Source organism: Protopterus annectens, chromosome 6.part0 (assembly GCF_019279795.1).
Source record: "Protopterus annectens isolate FY-2018-M chromosome 6.part0, PAN1.0, whole genome shotgun sequence".
Taxonomy (NCBI): domain Eukaryota; kingdom Metazoa; phylum Chordata; order Ceratodontiformes; family Protopteridae; genus Protopterus; species Protopterus annectens.
In genome coordinates this window covers 1,952,981,654-1,953,003,718 of record NC_056737.1, presented here as the reverse complement: position 1 = coordinate 1,953,003,718, position 22,065 = coordinate 1,952,981,654, and the positions used below count along the sequence as shown (strand labels likewise).

The 22,065-nt window shown below is 39.3% G+C and overlaps 1 protein-coding gene across 1 annotated transcript in view; it reads left to right on the top strand.

The window, feature by feature from the left end:
• The window catches only part of ITGA4 (integrin subunit alpha 4), a 1,222,769-nt gene that overhangs the window by 887,690 nt on the left and 313,014 nt on the right, over positions 1-22,065 (top strand). The window contains exons 18-19 of the mRNA XM_044075262.1: positions 11,485-11,632; positions 12,230-12,331. Of these exons, the coding sequence (XP_043931197.1) occupies positions 11,485-11,632; positions 12,230-12,331 (250 nt within the window). The remainder of the gene's footprint in view (positions 1-11,484; positions 11,633-12,229; positions 12,332-22,065) is intronic.

The window sequence follows — 22,065 nt, the reverse complement described above, 5'->3', positions numbered from 1 at the left end:
GAGCTGACATTCGTGGGGGTCCAATAAGTGTCTGCTTAAGTGGTCTGCCAGGGTGTTGTTGATCCCTGATAGGTGTAGAGCTATTAGGTATAATCCCATGGAGGAGGCAATCAGCCAGAGGTTCATGGCTAGAATGCACAGAGAGTAAGATTGTGTCCCTCCCTGTTTGTTGATGTACCACATTACTGGTGTGTTGTCTGTTTTGATAAGGAAAACTCCTGCCCTGAGATAGGGTTGCAAGGATGTCAGAGCCTTCTGCACTGCAATCATTTCCTTCTGGTTGATATGCAAGGGAAGGTGTTAGGCATCCCAAAGACTTTGGATGCACCTGCCTGCTAGGTGAGCACCACAAACGATGTCTGAGGCGTCGGTGGTGATGGTCTACCTGGTGGGGCAGTGGATGAAGGGGAGACCCTGGTTCTTGGCACAGGCCCCTACCCACCACAGAAACTCAGCTCTTAAACAGGGAGATCAGAGGGAGAGCGGTCTCAAGAGGCTGTGAGTGTTGATACCAACATTTCCTTAGATACCACTGAAGTTTCCTCATGTGTAGCCTGGCTAGAGGAATTAGAAGGATGCAAGAAACCATGTGCTACAAGGCTTGCAGGAACTTCCTCGCTGTGAGGTGACTTTTGGATGCCAGCTGCTTAAAGTAGACTGGCAGGAATCTCTGCTTTTCTGGGGATAGGAAAGCCATTTTGGATGCTGTGTCCAGCAGTGCTCCCAGGAAAATGATACTCCTGGAGGGAGTTTGCTTTGATTTCTTCTTGTTGATGGTGAACCCCAAGTAAGTTAGGAGAGTTTTGACAAAGTGTAGGTCCTAGAGCAGTTTTTCTTTGCTCTCTGCCTGAATGAGGCAGTTGTCCAGATAAGTGTAAATCTGTATATTTTTCTGTCTGCAAAATGCTATGGCCGGGGCCAAACATTTGGTGAAAACCCTGGGAGCAGTAGATAAGCCAAAGAGAAGAGCAGAGAACTGAAAGTGCTGTGAGCCTGCTCTGAAACTCAGGAATTTCCTGCAGGACTCCCTTATGGGGATATGGAGGTATGCATCTTTTAGGTCCATGGTCACTAACCAGGCATTTTTTGTCAGCATAGGCAACATCTTCTGCAAGGTTAGCATTTTGAATTTGGTGACCAGCAGGGATGTGTTCAGAATGGACAGATCCAGGATGGGGCGCCAATTGCCCTCCTGTCTGGGAACAAGGAAAAGCCTGGAATAAATGCCTTTGTCTGCTTGATCTGTGGGGACAGATTCTACTGCCCCATGGACTATGCAAGTTTGGACTTGCTTTAATGCCTCTGCTCACTGATTGGGAGGTAAGTCTGGGTACCCACTGAGAATTGGAAGTTCATTGAAAGTGAATTTGTATCTCTGAAAAATTATCTTTAAGACCCATTGGTCCTTGGTTACAGACAGCCAATTTTTCTTTGCAGAGGGACAGCCTTCCTCTGAGCTTTTGGGTGAAAGGAGGGCAGGGGGGTTGGTAGTCATTGAATGTTTTTGCCATAGAGTGATGGCTTAGAACTCCCTGCCTTAGAGATGGATGTGGTCCACCGTTTGGTTCTCTGTTGTTCCTGCTATGGGGACCTGGGTGGCCTGTCCCTGCGGGGCTTAGCTTGCCACTGTCTGCTAGGAGCAGGAAAGGACCAGTGCATAAAGGGAAAATTCCTGCTGAATCTAGGAGGTTGAACCTGAAAGAAATCTTTTACTGTTTGCATAGATTTTGCTTTGTCTTCCATCTTTTTAAGCACCTGTTCTGCCTTTTCTCCAAACAAGCTGTCTTTATCCAAAGGTGCATCAATTAATTTAGACTTGACATGATCAGGTAGAGGTTGTTCCTTCAACCATGCATGTCTCCTAATGACAGATCCAGACCCTGCTGCCCTGCTAGAGGCTTCTAGTGCATCATATCCACAGTGTAAAGAGTCCCTTGCCACTTGACAAGTAGAGTGCAGTAAATCTGCTAACTCCTTAGAATTGGCACAGTCAGGAAAAGTAGAAATATTTTGCTTTAATAGTTCCAAAGTTTGCTGTTGATATTTTAACATATAGAACTGACAGTTGAGCTCTACCTAAACTGCGTGTAACTTGGGGTGGCCTTACACGCCTAGACTAAGCTAGGGCTTCACATCCCCTTCAAGGTACCTACCCTCAACATTTATTTAGGCATCCTTATTTTGGAACTAAATGCTCACCTCTAGAATTCCCTCTGCTTTTAACCTATTTGTGGTAATATCCTCTCTGGAGGTGATTATGATATAGCTGGTAGTAGACATTTTTAATAGTGTGTGCTTTTTGTATTACAGGCTGTGCCAAAACATTAATAGATGTTAAGAAGTTTGCTCAACCTAGTTTGTTTGTTACTGCCTTTTCATTGCCTAATAATTCAAATTTAATTACTAAATCTACCTGTGATTTTTGCACTGTCTTCAATACATTGTGTTGTGAGTACTTTGTCTAATGTTATCCTATTTCTTAACCTCTTTCCTCCTGTACTAGCTACCCCCTGGATATACCCTGTGTTTTTGCCTGGGTGGACTCCCTCCGATACCTCTGCTACTATATTTTTTTTGCAAACTAACCGTGGAACTCTCTAACACCTAACCTTCTTCTGCAACCCCCTACTTCAAGATTCAAGGAAGTATGTCTACCTATATGTTGGACTCGTAATTTGTAACAGTTTTAACTCTGCTAAGCTACCTGTTAGCTCCCAGTCAAGCTTGCCAGCAGCTCTCCCCCTCCCCTTACTCTTCTATTTCCAATCCCTCCCTGACCTTACGTTTTAGTTAGCTTGAGCCTTCTCTCCCTCTAGTCTGTTTTCTTTACTTCCTTAGAACCCATCTGCATATTTACTGTAATCTTTGCTACTGCCTACGTGCTGTCACCCTTTCCACTTTAACATCTTTTGCTCTGGTTCTCTATTTCTACCCTCTGGTGCCTACTTCACCGCTCATATTCCTATTCCCTTTCTTCTTCCACTCTTACCCTATCCTCCTAAGCTACCTTACTTACTTGCCCTCAACTAGCTTTCTCTGATACTTTTTCCTTCTTCTCTGATTTACTCTGTGTGGCCCCGCTCCGTTCGCCCTGCGGGCTCACTGCGCTCCTCTCCCTACCCCCAATTCCTACCCACCCCCAGGGGTCCTACCCTTATACCTCTCCGGCCACACCCCCTATCCTTATCTTCCTATCCCTCTCTTTCCCGCTTGCACTCACAACCCCTCCCATATTTACACCCCCCCTTTCTCTCATCCCGTCTCCTCTGTTATTACATACCCACCACTACCAGAACTTGTATCCCTCCTTCTTACTCTGCTATCTTTCCTCCTACTTCCCCCAATTCCTTTACATCACTCTCCTTTTCCTTCCATACCCTTTAACACCCCTAGCTCACCTCTTATTTTGTATTGTATTATATTTCTTACTACCTCCATTTACCCTCATCTTGTACCCTTACTCTAGGTTACCTTTATTCTGGTTTAACTTCTACAATGACTCCCCTTTCACCTACATTCCCTCTACTCTCAGTACTACTCCTTACTACCTTATCTTCAGCTTACCTCATTACTTTCTTTGAAATCTCACTAAATACCCATCCTCACATTCCAGAGAAACATACATCTTCACTCTTTACTTCTCTTACATCACTCTCAAATACTAATTCCACCCCCAGCTATCTTCTACCAAAGTTTCATAGGCTCTCTCACCTAAACTATACTACTCTCTCGGACAAAAAAATAAAGCTGCCTTCCCTTCTTAGAAGTAATCTCATATATAAACCAGACAATCCCACCTTACAAGATGGAGACATTCACCCCAACCCCGGCCCCATACATCCCTCCCCTCAAGCATCTAGACTAGGCTCCAAAAATACCCTCCTTATAGGGCATCTTAACATACGAAGTATAAACAACAAAGTACCCCACCTGCATGCCCTCCTTGACACACAGAGTTTTGACATTCTCTGCCTAACAGAGACTTGGCTTAAACCAGCCACTAAAGACTCTGAAATTATACCACAGGGCTACAATATACTTAGACTTGACCGTTCTAAACGAAAAGGTGGTGGTGTAGCACTTCTTTTTAAAGATCACCTCAATATCTCTACCCTTCCAGCCTATCCAACCCATAATAGTAAAGTAGAAGCCATAATCTCTAAACTCCTATTAAACCCAAAAAAATCCCTCTACATCATCTGCCTGTATATACCTCCAGGTGACAACATACCCATCTTAGAAGACTTTCTTAGTTGGGTTTCCATCAACTACCCTCAAGAAACCATAATTCTTGGTGACTTTAATATTGATTGGAATACTATTAACACTGAAAACCCAACCTCTCACATAAACCTAAATGGTTTTACCCAAACCATCACTTCTCCCACAAGGCTTAATAAGCCCAGCAAGAAAGAGAGTATCCTAGACTGGATACTCACAAACAAATCCAACATTACTTATAAAGTAGGAATTCTGCCAGATGACCTCAGTGACCACTGCTTAACTTATATTACAAGAAAAAAGACTGAGTGCCTAAACCCCCCTAACATAAGAAAATTACGCTCTACCAAACACTTCCATATAGACCATTTTCAAAATGAACTCAAATCTTGTAATTGGAACCCCTTAAAATCACTTCCACTTAAAGATGCAGTATCATTATTTAACTCTACCTTCCTGGCCATTCTTGACAAACATGCTCCAGAGCGTAGCATTAGAATGAAAGCTAATACAGCCCCTTGGCTCTCTCTTGAAACTAAACAACTAATGCTCTCTAGAAATAAGGTATGGGCCAAATGGAGAAGCCATAGAAACAACTCTGATTTTCTCCACTTCAGCCAGCTTAGGAATCTCACCAAAAAAGATATAATCTCTGATAAAAGAAAATACTACTGTGAACTTCAAGAAACTAATATCAACAAGCCTAAACAATTTTGGTCATCAGTCAACAGACTCCTCTCACCAGGAACTACCAAAACTCCCTCCCCCCTTGATGCTGACCCTGACACCCCTCTCAAAACTGCAAATGCTTTTAACTCTTTCTTCTCCGAAACTATCCAATCTCTTGCAAGACAACTGAATACTAACAACTTCTATCCCCCAAATAATCTAGTAGATTCTTCCTACAACTTTTCTCTACAACCCATCCCTACCTCCTTCATCTACAAACTTATACACAAACTGAAACCTTGTACCCCCTCTGCTGACAAACTCCCCTCTCTTTATCTTCAAAAGGCTGCCAAAGAAATAGCGTACCCCATATCTATCCTCATTAATAGGACAGTCCAAGAGGGTACCATCCCTGATATCTGGAAATTCTCTTATATTATCCCACTCCACAAAGGTGGTAATTCTATTGACTACTCTAACTTTAGACCAATTGCTCTTCTGTCCCCCCTAGGAAAAATCATGGAGAAATGCATTCATCAGCAACTTGTACAGTATCTCTCTCAACACAACATAGTAGCTAATTGTCAACACGGCTTTAGACCTCATCACAGCACCACCACGGCCCTTCTTTCCTTTGTAGACACCATCAATAAGAATCGCAACAATAACCTTCTTTCCTCTGCTCTATTCATTGACCTCTCCAAAGCCTTCGACATGGTCAACCACTCATCCTTAATTCACATCCTTGAATCCCTCTCATTTGATAACCTTGCCATTAAATGATTTACTTCTTATCTGAGTAACAGACAGCAAGCTGTTCTTTGGGATAACCATACCTCTTCATTACTACCCATCTCCATCGGAGTCCCTCAAGGCTCCATTCTTGGCCCACTTCTTTTCTCCCTCTATATTAATGATCTTCACACTGTCATCCCTCAAGCTACCTGTATTCAATATGCTGACGACTCAACGATTATTTGTTCAGCTTCTTCCTCCTCAGATTTAATCTCACTAACCCAAAATATTTTTAACACAGTAGAAACATGGTTTACTAGACGGTACCTCCTTCTGAATGCTAAGAAAACCAAACTTCTGCTCTTCTCCCCGACCACTCGCACATCTTCACCTAACTTTACCATTTTGTCTAATAATGCCACTATCATCTCTCCTGACCCTACAACTAAACTGTTAGGAATAACCATCGATAATAATCTCACTTTCGATCAACACATCAACAACACCATCAAATCAGTTAACAGAAAAATAGGAGCCCTTTACCGAATCAAACCTTTTTTAACCCCAACTACCAGAGCTACTATTGCACACTCTCATCTGTTATCCACTTTCTTCTATGCCTCACCAATCCTAACCAACCTTAAGAAAACCAACCTAAACAAACTAGCTACCTGCCATAATAACATCGCCCGCTTTGCCACTAATAAGCCTTTCAGAACCCATCACTGCCATAACCTGAAACTTCTAGGCTGGCTTGAACTACAAAACTACCTTGCAACCTCACAACTCACTATTGCCCACAAAATACTACACCAACCCTATAACACCCCCATACTCTCAAAACTCTTAGTCCCCTACAGCAATCTTACCTCCCTTCGATCCTCCTGTAAACTCTTAGTCAGCTCTATTAAGACTAACAACTCAGCTGGTGACTCCTTATTCACTAATTCTGTAGGCAGAATTTGGAATCTCTTACCCAAGGAAATTACTCAGATTACCTCCTTACCCCTCTTTAAACAAAAACTTAAACTACACTTCCAAAACCACTGGCTTTGTTCTTGTAGCACACCAGACTAACTTCTCCTCTACTTTTCTCCCTCTTTTCACCTACCACATGTGTATCGTAGTCACACTAGCAAATACCTTTATCCCTTGAACCTTGTATCTATCTTCTTTCCTCTCACTAACCTTTCTCCTTTCTTTCCCCTCCCCCTCTTCTCTTTGCCTTCCCTGTCTTTTTCTTGCCCCTATTCTACTGCCGTACCTCCTCTTCCTCTCTTCCTTCTTGTGTGACTCCCCTCTTCCTTTGGACCTTTTACCCTTATTCTCTCTCTTTTTTTTAATTCACTTTTTTTTCTCCTTACTAATCTATATCCTCTCAAATTGACTTGGTAATTTTGTTTTATACAATTACACAGCTTGTCTATTGTATGGTTTATCTTTTGATTTTATCAATTAATTAATTTTTGACTATCCTGTTATTTTGTCGTATTTTGTGTGGAGCTTTTCTCCCCGGGCCTCTACTGAAAATGGAAATATATCCAGCTAGACTAGCCCGGTCAACAAATGTAAAATAAATAAATAAATAAATTGAGAGTTCTGATAGCTAAGGTTGCAGAGGTGTAACCTTTTTTATCCTATCGGTCCAGAGCTCTGGCAACCTTATCAGAAGGAGTAGGATTCTTTGCAGAACTAGCCCTGGCTCCATTGGCACCCTGTGTAATGTACTCCTGGTCTACAGCAGGATTTCTATACAGGCACCTGTAAGTGTCTAGTACTCTGTAATACCTGTCTGGCTTACTGGGAGCAGGAGGTAGAGCATCTGGGGCTTAACTGGATTCATGGAAAACATCATCCACCACTTCTAAAATAGAGGGGGGATGGCCAGGGATCTGTGCTGGGGTAAGTCTAGAAATTCTCTTAGCCTTTTCTTAGACTGAGGGAAATCCTGAGATTCCCACTGGAAATGTTCCCTGTGGGTGTGGAGGGTTTCCACAAAGGAGAGGTCTTCTGTTGGGGAGGCAGAAAGGATGGATTCCTCTGCATCTAAATCCTCATAAGCAGTAAGAGGTTGTTGTTCCTCTTCAAAATCTGAATAATCTGATTTCTAAGAATCTTGCTCTGTGAGTAGTTCAGGAGAAGGGTGTCTTTTCCTTTTAGAAGTTATGGCTTGACTGCCTATGATAAGGGAAATAAGATCCTCCACCATCTTAAGCATCTGTGCCTGAGGTGGAGGGGCGGGAGTAAGATGGTGACTAGAGGTAGATTTTCTAGTGGTAGCCTGGCTTCTAGGCCTAAGAGTATTCATCAGTGTGACAGAAATGGTAGTCGGGTGTGAAGATGTCGGTTTTTGACTGGAATCGGTGGTGTGAAAGTCCTCCTCGGAAGCCGGTGCTTGTGTCATGGCTCCGGACCCAACCGAGGCAGAGACAGCCAAAGGCTCTGAAGATGAAGAAGATTTCTGCAGCATACCGGACTCTGAAAGGGTCTCCGTAGAGGCCTGTGTAGCAATCACATTGGGTATCAGGGCTGTGAAAGCACCTCACTGAATTCGGGAGAACTGACGACTTGCTTAGTGGAAGAGTTGTTGGAAGCCTTAATCTTGTGAGGTCTGTTTCTGTCTTTATCCCTGCGCTTTTTAGGAGGCTCTATGGATTGTTGGCTGACTGACACCACCTGTGAAGATGCAAGATGAAAGTACCTGTCTATAAAAAAAGTTCTATGAGGAATGGTTCTCACGTTAAAGAGGGCACAGAACCGGCAACGGGTGACGTCGTGGTCTGGGCCTAAACAAGTGATGCAGTATGAATGGAAGTCTCGGTGTGGGATCTGCTTTCCATAGGAGACAATTGTTAACTTTTTCCGACATCGGTTAGTGCAAGAAAAAGAGATCCCAACGGGGTACTTAGTTTTAGACGTTTTCAGCTGTGATCCGAACTCTGGTAGAGACTGACTGGCACACTTGCAAACTGCTTCTGCTATGGGCTCCATGGCAAGAAAGACTGATGTAATGGCATCAGCTGCCTTGCTTTATAGCACTGACAACCTGATGTCAGTCTACATGCGACAGCAGCTGATGCATAACAACATTGACTCTGGTATTCGGGCGGACCGAGGGCTACCACAGCAGGGATAACCTACGGGTGATGACTTGCAACAGTGAAACATGAAGAACATCACCATCTCCTAAACTCTTGGCTCTGCTCATTTCCACAACATGGATAAATCCTTCTCACCCAATACCGTCCTGTAACCACTGCTAAACTTTACTCTTCTACATGCCTTTCAATCACTCATTGTGTACGTTTCTCATTTTAACTTCCTATTAACTGTTCTGTTTTATTATATTCTCAGCTAATGCAACTTATATTCCTCTCAATCTCACTGTCTAACATGCTCCCAATCTATTCTACTCTACATTGCTGTAGGTATTGTAACTACAGCTGTACTATGCTACTTCAAGTGCATCCTTTTCTGTTTCCATTTTATTTTTTTTATTATTTTTTTATTTTGACTTTGTTAACCGAGGTTAGAGAACTGATCCCAGTGGATACATTTCAGTCTCATCCTGGGGAAAACAGAAGAGTTACATGACATTATAGACAGAGTGCAAAATTCAATATAGACAGATATACAGAGTGAATATCATAGTTGATGTCAAAGAAACAGCAAAGGTTCCAAGCACGGCTTAGTTCAAAATATTTAATGGGTACAAAAAATACACAGTGTAAGTGCTTTCACGGACCAAAGCTCCGCTTCATCAGACCATAATAAAGCATGTCAGCGGTTACTCAACATTTAAACCTGTTTCATCCAATACAAATCAAGTTTGAGATGATGTAATAATTGGCATTAATTAATATAAATGTACAAAAAAATATATATATATAAAACTTGTAGTTACTGATATGCTTGGAGATAGACGAGAATAAATATAACCATCTCATTCATAAAAAAGCATGCTTACATATTTGGTTAAAAACTCAAACATCCCAATAAAAAACCTTAATAAAAAGTGTTTGACTACAAAACATCTGATTCAACTTATTTAACTGCCTATGATAAGGGAAATAAGATCCTCCACCATCTTAAGCATCTGTGCCTGAGGTGGAGAGGCAGGAGTAAGATGGTGACTAGAGGTAGATTTTCTAGTGGTAGCCTGGCTTCTAGGCCTAAGAGTATTCATCAGTGCTTCAATGGTCTAGCTCTTAAAAATGGTTTAAGTTTATTAACAGTACCCGAGTTACGAGGTGTTATCAATAATAAACCAGATTTTACATTTAGAAATAATAGATCTTTGAAGAAATAACTATGTTATTGACCCCTGAAACATAACACTCATGTGCATTCAGAAATGGTGGGCACGTTCACATGTAGAAGATGTACAGCTTGTGCGTATCTATTCAGGAGGTAATTTTACACACCCACAGCTAGGTTTTGTTATTAATATTGATTTTTATGCTGACTGCCATACCAAGAATCTAGTGTATTTTAGTTTTTGTACGACATGCTATGCATATTATATTGGCAAAATGAACAGACCCTTCAAAGATAGGATTTTAGAGCATCTTCGTGACATCAGGAACTCTAAAGAGTCTAACGCCCTAGCTATGGATGTGATTAAGGAAGGCTGTGAACATAGGTTTAAATTTTTTGTTGTAGAAACTTTACATGTCAACGTTAGAGGGGGAGACCTCAACAATAGAACTGAATCTGTTGAGCAGAAGTGGATACTAAAACTATAAGCTGACAGGTATCCTGGTTTAAACAGCAGAGTTTCGCTTAAACCATTTTTAAGAGCTAGACCATTGAAGCATTAGTAGGTTTTAAATACATTTTATATATATGTGTTTTTTTGTACATTTGTATTAATTAATGCCAATTATTACATCACTCTCAAACTTGATTTGTATTGGATGAAACAGGTTTAAATGTTGAGTAACTGCTGACATGCTTTATTAGGGTCTGATGAAGCGGAGCTTTGGTCCGTGAAAGCACTTACCCTGTGTATTTTTTGTACCCATTAAATATTTTGAACTAAGCCATGCTTGGAACCTTTGCTGTTTCTTTGACATTTACTACGTTTTGACAGTTGGTTCCTGTGTCGAAAGTGAGGTTTGTTTGCAGTTGAATATCATAGTTGGCTTGAGGGAATAAATTAGTACATAAAATGACATTATATACAGAGTGAGTGAATATTATTCTGTGTAATAGAAGCACGTCCCTAAACATATAAAGGTATTGTATGTATGTATGAACAAGATGCCTATGTGCTATATTATTCTGCATAATAGAGGCATGCATGCAAAAATGTAGATGTATGTATGTATGTATGAAAAATTAATGTAAAAGACTGTAGCCTTTCTCCACAGCCTCATCTGAAAAGATTTAATTTCACTGATCCATTCAGACTATCCTGCTAAACAAAAGCAAATAAATATCTGATGAAATGCAACTCTTCTCCAAACTGTTTGTGATTTGCATTTTGTTTAAAAATTAGCTGTTAATATAATGCCTTATTTTAGTTATTGTTATTCATAATTCCACGAGTAGATATCATGCTGATTTTTTTAAGCAAATGATAAAATTGTTTCCCGTTCTGTTTGGGTTGCTTCAAGCAGTTTTTATTTTAAACTTGTTTTCTGTTATTATTTTTATTAATTAAATTAAATTAATTAAATTAAATTATATATTATCTTGTTGATTACCTGTAGAATATCTTAGGCTTTGAAATGGTATGTATAAGGAAATAAGTTAAACATTTACTTTTATAGTAAAGCTGAACAGATTAACTTCCCAAATGATTGTGCACAGATTGTGATCTTGTGAAACAATTATCTTACTGAATACAATTTACAGGATGGAGAACAAATCTTACCTTACTGTTGGAGCTGTAAAGGCACTCAAGTTGAAAGTGTCCCTCATGAATGATGGAGATGATGCATACAATACACGACTTTACATCACACTTCCCAGAAATGTCTACTTCAGTAGAATTTTAGCATCAGTAAGTGTATATCTTTGTGAGTATTGAATTTTAAATGTAAATTGAAAGATTGTTTTTATTGGAAAGATGGTGCATGCTGTCCTGTATATGTGTGTGCGCCCATACGTATTTTGTATACACACATATACAGACAGACACACACACACACACACACACACACACACACACACACACACACACACACAAATATATATATATATATATCTACACACATACACACACACACACACACACACACACACACACACACACACACACACACATATCAAAGCATCTTTGTTTTTGTGCTTATTTTAGAAAACCAGTCTATTATTACAAATTTTTTTATATTTGTTCTACAAAGTTTTATATACTTGTTCTTTTCCATGCATTATGCTGATTTTTTTATTAAATGCCATCGTACCTGTAAACCTTTGTTGCCTGATGTGGGTAAAATCCACAGCAACTGCAACTGCATATTGTAAATGTATGTAATATGACACACAGATAAAATATTGTACTAGTATTCCTTTCATCATGTTGATATGTGCATCTGGCTGCTAGAAAAAAATGTGTAATGGTCTCTGATATGTAATTGGTCCATTTTTTTAATTTTAGGATGAAAGCTATATTAGCTGTGAAGCTAATGACTCATATTCGGAGACAGGTGTAATGCTTAATTGTCATGTTGGAAATTTCTACTTGGAATCTCTATCAAAGGTAAAATATAATACAAAACATGTCTGAATACTTTGTCTACCAGTTGACTTAGGCCATCAAACTAAAGTTCTTTTGTCTGAGGCATATATTGTATTCAAATCACTGAATTATAGTACAGTAACATGAAGCACACATTTTACCTGATTGCCTTTTGGAATTATGACTTGAGATTTCAACTCCCCAGAATACTTTTGGTTGCTTTTCATCTCAGTGAAGCACTACAGTTAGTAGATTTAAAGTAACTCTTGTTAATTCCTTTCATATCCATTTCATTCCCCATTTATATTAATTTATTGTGAGAATTTATCATTCTGTTTCCAGTTACAGGTTTCATTGACCATTAAGTTAACAGTAACTTAATACGTTTTAGCAGTAGAAGGATTCAACAGTAATATAGAACATGAAACACAATCAGTGGAACTGCACCAGCAGTTAATGTTCCTTAGCTGTCTTGGTGCTCACTTTTTTGTGTAATATAGTGATGTTACTTAGCGGTGGTGGTGCTGCGGTAGCGTTGTTGCCTCACAGTAAGACGTTGTCCTGTTCGATTCTCAGCTAAAGTGTCTTCTGTGTGGAGACATGCATGAATGGGCGTACCTTCGTTGAAGGTTGTGCGTCAGGGCTGGCAACTCAGTACGTAAAAATCTACTGCCAATCATTAGCGGACCGGAGTTTCGCTGTGGCAACCCCTAACCAGGAAAAGCCGAAAGATACAATAACAAGTGTTCTGTACTTAGCTTTTGTTATCAGTGATAGAGTGAATCATGCTTACAAGTCTGTCTCTGACTGTCTCTTTTGATGTAGCCAACATTCCTCTGTAGCAATCCATGTAATAAACTACTATAATAAATTAATGATATGAATACTGATATTTCCATATGATATCTTCCTAAGGGTGTCTTTTATTCAGGTGCATAAGTGGGAGGTAAAAGTTTGATTTTTGTATATTTTTCATAGACTGTGTTTATTTTCACTATACCCTAAGCATGTTGACTGTGTTACTAAGTCACTTCGCAATAAAATTTTAGCAAGTTTTGAACAGCATTTTCTTTTATTTGTTTAGACTCGTATACTGTGTTTTCAGTCATTTTTGTAGGAGCTTGATTCTGAATGTCCAGGCTTTTGACCAGCAAATCTGTCTTCTTGAATACTGTACAACAGTTTTCTTTGGCCTTTTCAATTGTGAACAGGTCTACTGCTGTACTAAAATCAGTGAGGCTGATGTGAGAATTTTTATGATTAATTAAAGAAGACAGTTCAGCTGAGACTACTTTTCTTTGTACCTTTTTATTAAAATGAAGACATATTTAGCTGGTCTTTCCATCTGTAGTTCTCTTCCTTCCTTCACTAGTTTTAAACATACCTAAAACTCTTAAGAAAACAACGATTACCTAAAGAAACATGTCATCTGTTCCTGCTGTTTAATCTAAGATAAGATCACCTGTGCTTATGATGCAAGACTGACTTAACCAGTCCTGTGTCTTACATGTTTATGTTGTTTTACTACCTCAGCACTTACCTTCTGCTGCATACATCTCCCTTTCTTTTACTTTTAACTATCTCCTTCTTTCTTTAGCTAACATGAGATTTTTACTCTTACCTTCTCTTTTGTCTATGTATCCCCCTTTAAGTTATACTGCACTATCTCCCTTAAAATTATTCCCACCATCTTTACATTTCTGGAAGAAATCTCCCACCATAGACTGTTTACTCTCCAGTGCAAAACGTTACTGCAAACTCACTTTAACATTGTTGTTTATATTGATATTTTAGTCTGTTCTGTTACCAGCTTAGCCATTACTTATCCAAAAATCAGACTATTTTTGAAAAAAAAGCTGGTTACACTTTTTGTGTAAGTAAAAAGTACTTTTTATTTATGCTTTTATTGGCAAGTTAGTTCTGTTAGGCTTATGGCCTGTTTTCAGGGGAGACCCAAGTTGATAGTCCTACTGACTAGAAGTGATTTACAATGTTGTCAGCACTGTACAAATAGCTGAAGAATGCATAGCTAAATTAGTGCAACAGTTAGCTTAACTAAATTCTGTCTTACAAATATGTTCTGTTAACTTTGTTAAATGGGTGATGTGCATAGTCTACCTATGAAATTATTTCAGTGAAGTTGCATTCCTTGACCTGTTATAAATAAGATGATTTGCATCCATATTTTTAGTACTGTAGTTTTTTTTTTTTTTTTGTTAATTTGTGGCACCTGATTTTACACAGTTAACTGTGTTTAATCTGGGATCACTGTGGTGCACTACTGTGATGAACAAACATTACTACAAGTTCACAATGTTTATTTATACATGTATGTACATGTATGTACATGTATGTACACAAGGTTTAATAACTTCGCTTCATAGCTGTTTACTAGGCTAATGATCACAAGGGCATTTTTAAACCTAGCCATGCATCCCAAATCTCTGACAAGTTCTGATACCCTTGCTAAGTGTAAACAGGGGCTTGGGAGATGAAATATTTACAAGCTAGGGCCTGGGAGATCAACCCCTCACAGATTGCCTCTGTCCATTAGAGACACAGGTGCCAAACCAAGTATGAATTTCCTATTCCTCATCCAATTGCCCAAGTTGCACTTGAATTGAATTAGGGAGAAACTCTGCTTCACATGGATGGTGAGCCTGTTCCAGAGACGGGGTAATCTCTGGGATACATACCTGTCTCTCTAGCAGAAAGAACAGTGAAGGAATCAAACCTTGCACCACAGGAATTATAGCTCACAGACTTGAACGTCTGCACCAACTGCCAGCCTGACTATGCCATGCCTATTTTCTGGAGGAGATAGGGAAATGCAGCTACAATTAAAAACAACCAAATGCAAAAAAGAGTATAAAATTTCTGCAAATCCAAGCAAACAGCAGTTCAGCCAAGAAGTAAAGAAAGTGTCTTAAATACACAAAAGTGGCATATAACTTTAAATTGTCAGCATAACCAAGTTAAATATAGTTCAAGAAATCAATAAGAACAGTATACAGTTTAAGCCATCAGTATGTTGCCGTATGTTAAGCTCTTCACTTCACAAATCCAAGACTTCTGATACTTTGTCACTGTCTGTGTCAGTAAATATGCACAGTCTCTGCAGAAGTAAAAGTCACCTAAATAATTCCACATTAAAGAGATCTGTAACTAATAGGGTGGCCACGGTGGTGCAGCGGTTAGCGTTGCCACCTCACAGCAAGAGGTTCTCCGGTTCGATTCTCAGCTGGGGTGCCGTCTGTGCGGAGTCTGCATGTCCTCCCTGTAGTTGCGCGGGTTTCCTCCCACATCCTAAAGACATGCAGTAGGTGGATTGGACACTCCAAATTGGCCCTAGGTATGAGTGTGTGCGTGTGTGTGTGCCTTCTGTGGAAGGTTGGGTGCCGGGCTAGCAACTCGACACTGTAAAACTCCACTGCCAATCATGAGCGGACAGATTTTCCACTGTGGCGACCCCTAATCGGGAAAAGCCGAAAGAGGAAGAAGAAAGAGATCTGTAACTAACAAAGAGGTTACTGCTAGCAAACAACTTTATATTTCATTGTTTCATCTATAAGTAAAGTGCCGATTGCCCTTGAAGAATAACTTGCCTATGTTACATTAAAAAATGATACACTAGTAATAGCTTAATAGGGAAGGGATGGCAAACTAATAACAGGTTCATAGTTACTACGTACCTTCGCCAAAGGAGGACATTCTCAGGACTACAGAGTAACTCCAACTCCACTGCAAACAAGGAGTACTGACTTGTACAATAGAAGAAACTAAATAATGTAAAGCAGATTTCTTTTCCAAAGAAGAAACTGCAGAAAACACTCCTCATGCTTTTTCAATTAGTCAAAAAAGACTTAACATATGAGCCTGACAATGCAGAATTTTAAAAATCAGTGTTGCATAAGCGTACACTTGTTCCCATACTTTTTAGAAGCAGCTGGCTAACTATCAGAAAAACTGCAGGCAGTAAAACTCATATTTTCCAAAGCTGACAGAACTGGATGAATAGAAGAAGGTTGTGGAAATTCCTTCTGCTCACAGCATTTTCCAGAGAGACTAAAAAAACCTCAGTGTTCTCCCACTGAAAAACACTGGGATATTTTGGAAATAGTCTCAGAAAAAGATAAACCTCCACAGAGAGAAACAGAAAAAGAGCTCACCTGAAAGTCTGAATCAGACATCGGAGGACAATACCCATATATGCCCAGATTCAGAATCTTGAATCTCTTCAGAAAAAAAAAAATTTCCCTTGTTCTTTTTCCAGAAACTATTTTATAGTAAGGCTCATTAACCTAAATCAAACTCTGAGCCGGCACCAGTAATTTACTCCTAAGGAAATTAGATGCACATTTAGTTTTGTTTCTAACAGGAAAAATGGGAACAACAGTGTAAATAATGGGAGCAGTGGCTTCCGCAAGGATGGGACAACATTCTGACAAAACAGGGAAGCTTTCCCTGTTCCCTCTCCCAGGACTGACAGATGTATCTCTTCCTTGCCCACTAAAAGGACCCAAACAGCCACAGAAAATGTGGCTAACCCTGATCCACCGTGGCTGTAGGTACTACAAGACCGGGATCCTTGCTAAAAGAGGAGTAGTCTGAGGTACACCTAACAACCACAGCAGACACCCACCTGCAGCTGAGGCAAATTGTTTGCCTGCTGTGGTGGTAAAGGCTGTTTGCCTAGATTTTCTATGGTCAAGCTGAAAATGGTGCCTCTTTCCCAAGGAAATGCAAGCAGCAAAGGCCAATAAAACTTTAAATTTTGTCGTAGAAACACAGTAAACACACACTCTGTCAGCTGCCAAAAGCAAAATAAACAATTTCTCCCCAGGATTTTTTTTTTTCAATACTGTAGACAACTTTTAAACTGAAAGTTAAAAAACACCTCTAATACAGTCTTGTGAGAGTTCATTAAACAACTCCTAGCTTTAAATAACTTTCCTGATCAATAAAGTGTTCACAAAAAAAGTTTTTAAATAGGAAGGTTTTTCCTCCAAAGATAAATCTGCCCATCAAAGGAACAGCACAAACAAACTAATAAGGTTTGAGTATGTGCAAAGTGTCCTGAAGCTTTGGAAGGTGGTTGGCTCTTACTGCAGAATATAACCCACATAGCTTAAGCTGCTGCAGCAGAATATAGAACATTCACTGTTGTGAAATTTCTCTTCTGGTTTTGATTATATTGGTTGGAGGGGGGTTCAGGAACTCCTTAATCAAGAAGGCAGTGACTGATGCACAGAATACAAATAAGTCAAGAGTGCCCTGATCTGGGTCCAAAACAACAAGCTTCATTAGGTAGTTAGGATCCAGATTCCGTCTGGAATCTACATTGCCAATTACAGCAACAGGCAACAAGTGCAGATCCTGCAATCGTCAACATGCATACTTCACTGGGACACAGGCTACCCTGGTCTTAGATTTCACACTACTATAGCAATTATGGACACACACACATCATGACCAGGTGGTGATAAAGACAGGAATATACTGCCCTCTGCATAATGCCTTTAGGCAAACCCCTACCTACTGAGTGACAGTAACAAAGCAGAAAGTACAGCTTCACTGCTTACACAGATACATGCAAAGCACATATCAGCATATGTGAAGGTCTCATATTTTCTTGACCTTTGACTCTTAGAAACTCCCAACAGCCCATAATGCATGTTAACAGAAGGTGATGAATAATGAAGTCAAGAGAGTTGATGGTAACGAGGAAGTCACTATCACACAATTCTCTCAACGGTTTACATAAGAGCCCAGTATACATGAAGGCTAAAAACTTAGGTGGATCATAGAAATTGCATGTCAAACCAGCTCATGCTTGCTGCTGAAATAAAAATGTGATTCATTTATCCAAAGAAAATTAAATGCAACAGCAGCAGATCTCAGTAATTAAAATATAGATAATCCCAGCAAAAATAAATAAATAAATAAGCCAAGATAAGCAATTGTCAAACTGAATTATCTAAATTATTCCTATAAAGGAAATTCTAGCAGAATGATCCTCATGCAGCTACTTTTTTCTTATACTTACTACGCAGACAATGCCTTAAAAGCAAGAGTACAAGCAGTATTACAGCTAAACAACACGCTACAGACATACCCATAAACTGTCCAAATTTTCACAAAATATCCAGATTTTTTGCCTCATATTGTGGTCTGTCCCTCATAAACATTCTGTTTTCTGGCAATTCCTGAGGATTGAAGTCAATAAACAATAACACACATTTGAGTTTGACTTCACGTGGTTCTACTCTAACAACTTTCTGAGCTTTTAAGAGCATTATTTGAAATGTCCGTGTCCTCCCTCAAATTATTTTGGCTTTGTCCAGATTTCTTGTTCTAAGAGTTAAAATGTATGTCTAGAGGTAACTACCAAGGAAACTACTATTTTTTTTCAAATAGCCATACCTGCACTCTTTATGAAGGAAACTGAAAACGTGCCTATGTGTTACCAGTAGGACTGCTCATGATCGCCATTTGTGAAAATATTCGTGGGGGAGGTGACTGTTGAAAGGCTAAACTAACAGGTTATAGTTATGCACCGAAAGGAGGATCAAATCAGAAAATGTTGAACATGTTGAACAGTAGTCTGGAAGTTCACATGACTGTTAAAATACATTATATTAAACTTAGAAAAGTTCACTTGATGGATTAATATAAGATTCAGTACTGTACCTAGATATTGGTTAAAAACATTAGCACTGAATGTGTGATGGGGACTTATAGCTCACAAGTGAATATGGGACAAATCCTTAAATAATAAAGGACTTAAACGTATTAGTACTTTTAACCTGAAAATGTGACAGAATAATGTGAATATATGTGTGTGGGGGTGTTCTGAGCATGTACGTAAAAAAGACATTAATATGCACAGTCTAAACCCTATTCTGACAGGCTGGCAGTCTCCCTCAAAGAAGCTAATGTCATTGCGCATGCTCTGCACATGATGACATCAGCGACAACTTAAAAAATTGGAAAAAAAACAGTATTTAATGGGGCCACATGGGAATTTGTGGCGCCCCATTATTTGGACTTCAAAACCAGTAAATACCGAGGAATTCAGTACAGCTGAGAGTTATGAGGTCTTGGGTTTCAAGCCAGCCTTTCTAGTTGAACTCAAGAGGTCCACTATCAGAATACATCTGCATAAAGAGGTGGTGCCTATTTGGACAAGAGTTATTTGGGCCCAACTACTTCAGGCATCAGCTGTGGTGCACAGAATCTTGTAGATAGGAGAACATAGACTACAGGATGTGCACCACATCAGGACAAGACACTCAGCAGTATAAAAATTGTCTTTAGGTGATATGAGCACATTGACTGATGCAACCAAAAAGGTATTTACCAATGCTAACTGGGTTGAGGACTTTACTCAAACTTATGTAAAGCACCTTAAGGGGCCAGTACTTAACATGGGGAAAGCCTACCCACCCTACCTCTGGGCAGTGTGGAGTCTATGGAAAGTTACTGACTTGCTGATGTCTGGTTGCCTGCATGAGTTACATGGGCTTGTGCATTTGAGCAAAAGCTGGATATAAAGCTAAAGAGCCTGCCAACAGTGAACTAAGGACTGCTAAATTGAACACAGGTTCGCTGATGGGATGCAGCTTAGATTGTATGATATGACAGTAAGGAATAAGTTGGATATTCTGTGTATCCAGAAGGCAAGGTGTAAGGTAAATGCAGTGAAGTTTTTTGGCCTGGGATCTAAAGTCTAATGTTCAGGAGGGGAACAGAATAGAACTGGCCTGGGAACTGTGGTATGAGAGATTATTATGAGAATAGTGAGGTGTGTCAACAGAATCCATAAAAGACTCAAGTCAGTCCAACTCTTTTATGAAAATGGAGCAATTTTCATAAGCCTGTTTTCCACAGCAGACCTGCAAGGTCAAGGAGAAGAGGGTATTTGAGCAGCTGCAGGACTTCCTTTTTAATGTAGTACAAAATGAGTTGTTCTTGATTGTGATTGGTTGACCTAATTGCTCATACCTGGACAGGCAGAGCTGGATTGAAGGACTGCTAGGGTCCACATGACTGATCAACAAGAACAATGAAGAGGAAGATATTAAGGACTTCTGTCTGAGAAATGGCTTAAGGGTAGTAAGTCAAGATCAACGAGGTCAAATGACAGGCTGCAAGGTCATCCATAGTGAAATGGTTAGCCCTCAACATAAACAACTGGTGGCCACAATAAGATGCATGCAGTAGAGAGAGAAGGCTCTAAGTTAACTGGAGCAAAAGCACTGAAGTGTCTATACCTTCTATGGAATGAAATGAAATAGGTAAAATTCATGCCTGTAACTCCTCTGGAATGGCAAGAAATAAGTGTAATAGGCAGAAGAAGAAGAAAAATGTCAGTATCTGAAAGTATCATACATGAAGATAACAGAAGGGATCAGCAGATGAGACAGGCGTGGAAAAAAGATACATAAAGAAACTGGTGGTGGAATGCAGAAGTCCAGAAAATTCTCAAAATAAAGAAGGAGTGGAGAAAGGAGTAAGAGAAAAGATGCATAGGTCTGAGGAGTAATTCTAGTTATCTAACAAAGAAGCTATGAGAAAAGGGCACGGTATTAGAGAAGCTATATTAGCTTCTGGAAGGTGACACAATATATGACACACACAATCTGTTTCAGGTCATAAGGCAGTGATAGAAAGGAAAAGATAATTGACAGACATCATTCATAAAGGATAACAGCCACAATCTGCCAACCTGTCCAGATGACATTAAGGTCAGACGGAAGGAGCACTTCAATCAGCTTCTGAATGAAGACCAAAAGAGGATGCATGCTAGTATTCAGTGGTCTAAGATGCCTTCAGAAGAAAAGCCTATAATAATTGTGAATGCTGGCTTAATGATTTAGGATCCTGTTTCCTGTTTACAAGGGATAAATAAAAGCCAAAAGAAGACTTTAATTCAAAAATCTAAAACCATAAATACTAATTAATATTTCTAATGGAAAAATATAATTCACATATAAATAAATAGGTTAATTAAGATAAACCATTGCACAGCCAAGCTTACTATGCAAGTTTGTAGCATTCATGTATATTCTCAGTCTCCAGTCATGGAACCAGTGGGCACAAATAAATGACCACTGCTTCTAGTGTACTCTGTGAACCTTAAGGGTTATTAGTTACAGTGGGCATTTCGGATTTTAAAAAGTGTCTGGTAAGTCTGGTGTACATGTAGTATATATATACATATGTGTATGTGTGTGTGTGTGTGTGTGTGTGTGTGTGTGTGTGTGTGTGTGTGTGTGTGTATATATATATATATATATATATATATATATATATATATATATATATGTATATAGAGAGAGAGAGAGTTTAATATCAGACTCTTGAAGCTCACAGTCTTGAAACCCATAATTCTGAGACAATAATATTGAAAGGCCACAAAATCTAAAAATCTCGAATGCTGAATTCCCCCCTACCGTATGTGCCATGTAGTATTATTTTATTAAAGATTTTGGTAGACTGAATATATTTATATTAGGTGCAATGGTTTTGGTATAGCTTACAAACTTCCATTAAACCAACATATTGAGACATAAATGGATAGTAATGTTAGTAGATGGATGAGGAAATTATAATTTTCTGTTTAGATTTCTATTATATGTTAGTAGCAGTAACTGTTATGTAACTAGTTGCCAACTGTTTAAAGAAAATTAGTTTGAACTGCTAATACCTAATTCTGCTTTTCATATTTATACATTTGTAGTACTCAGGAGAAA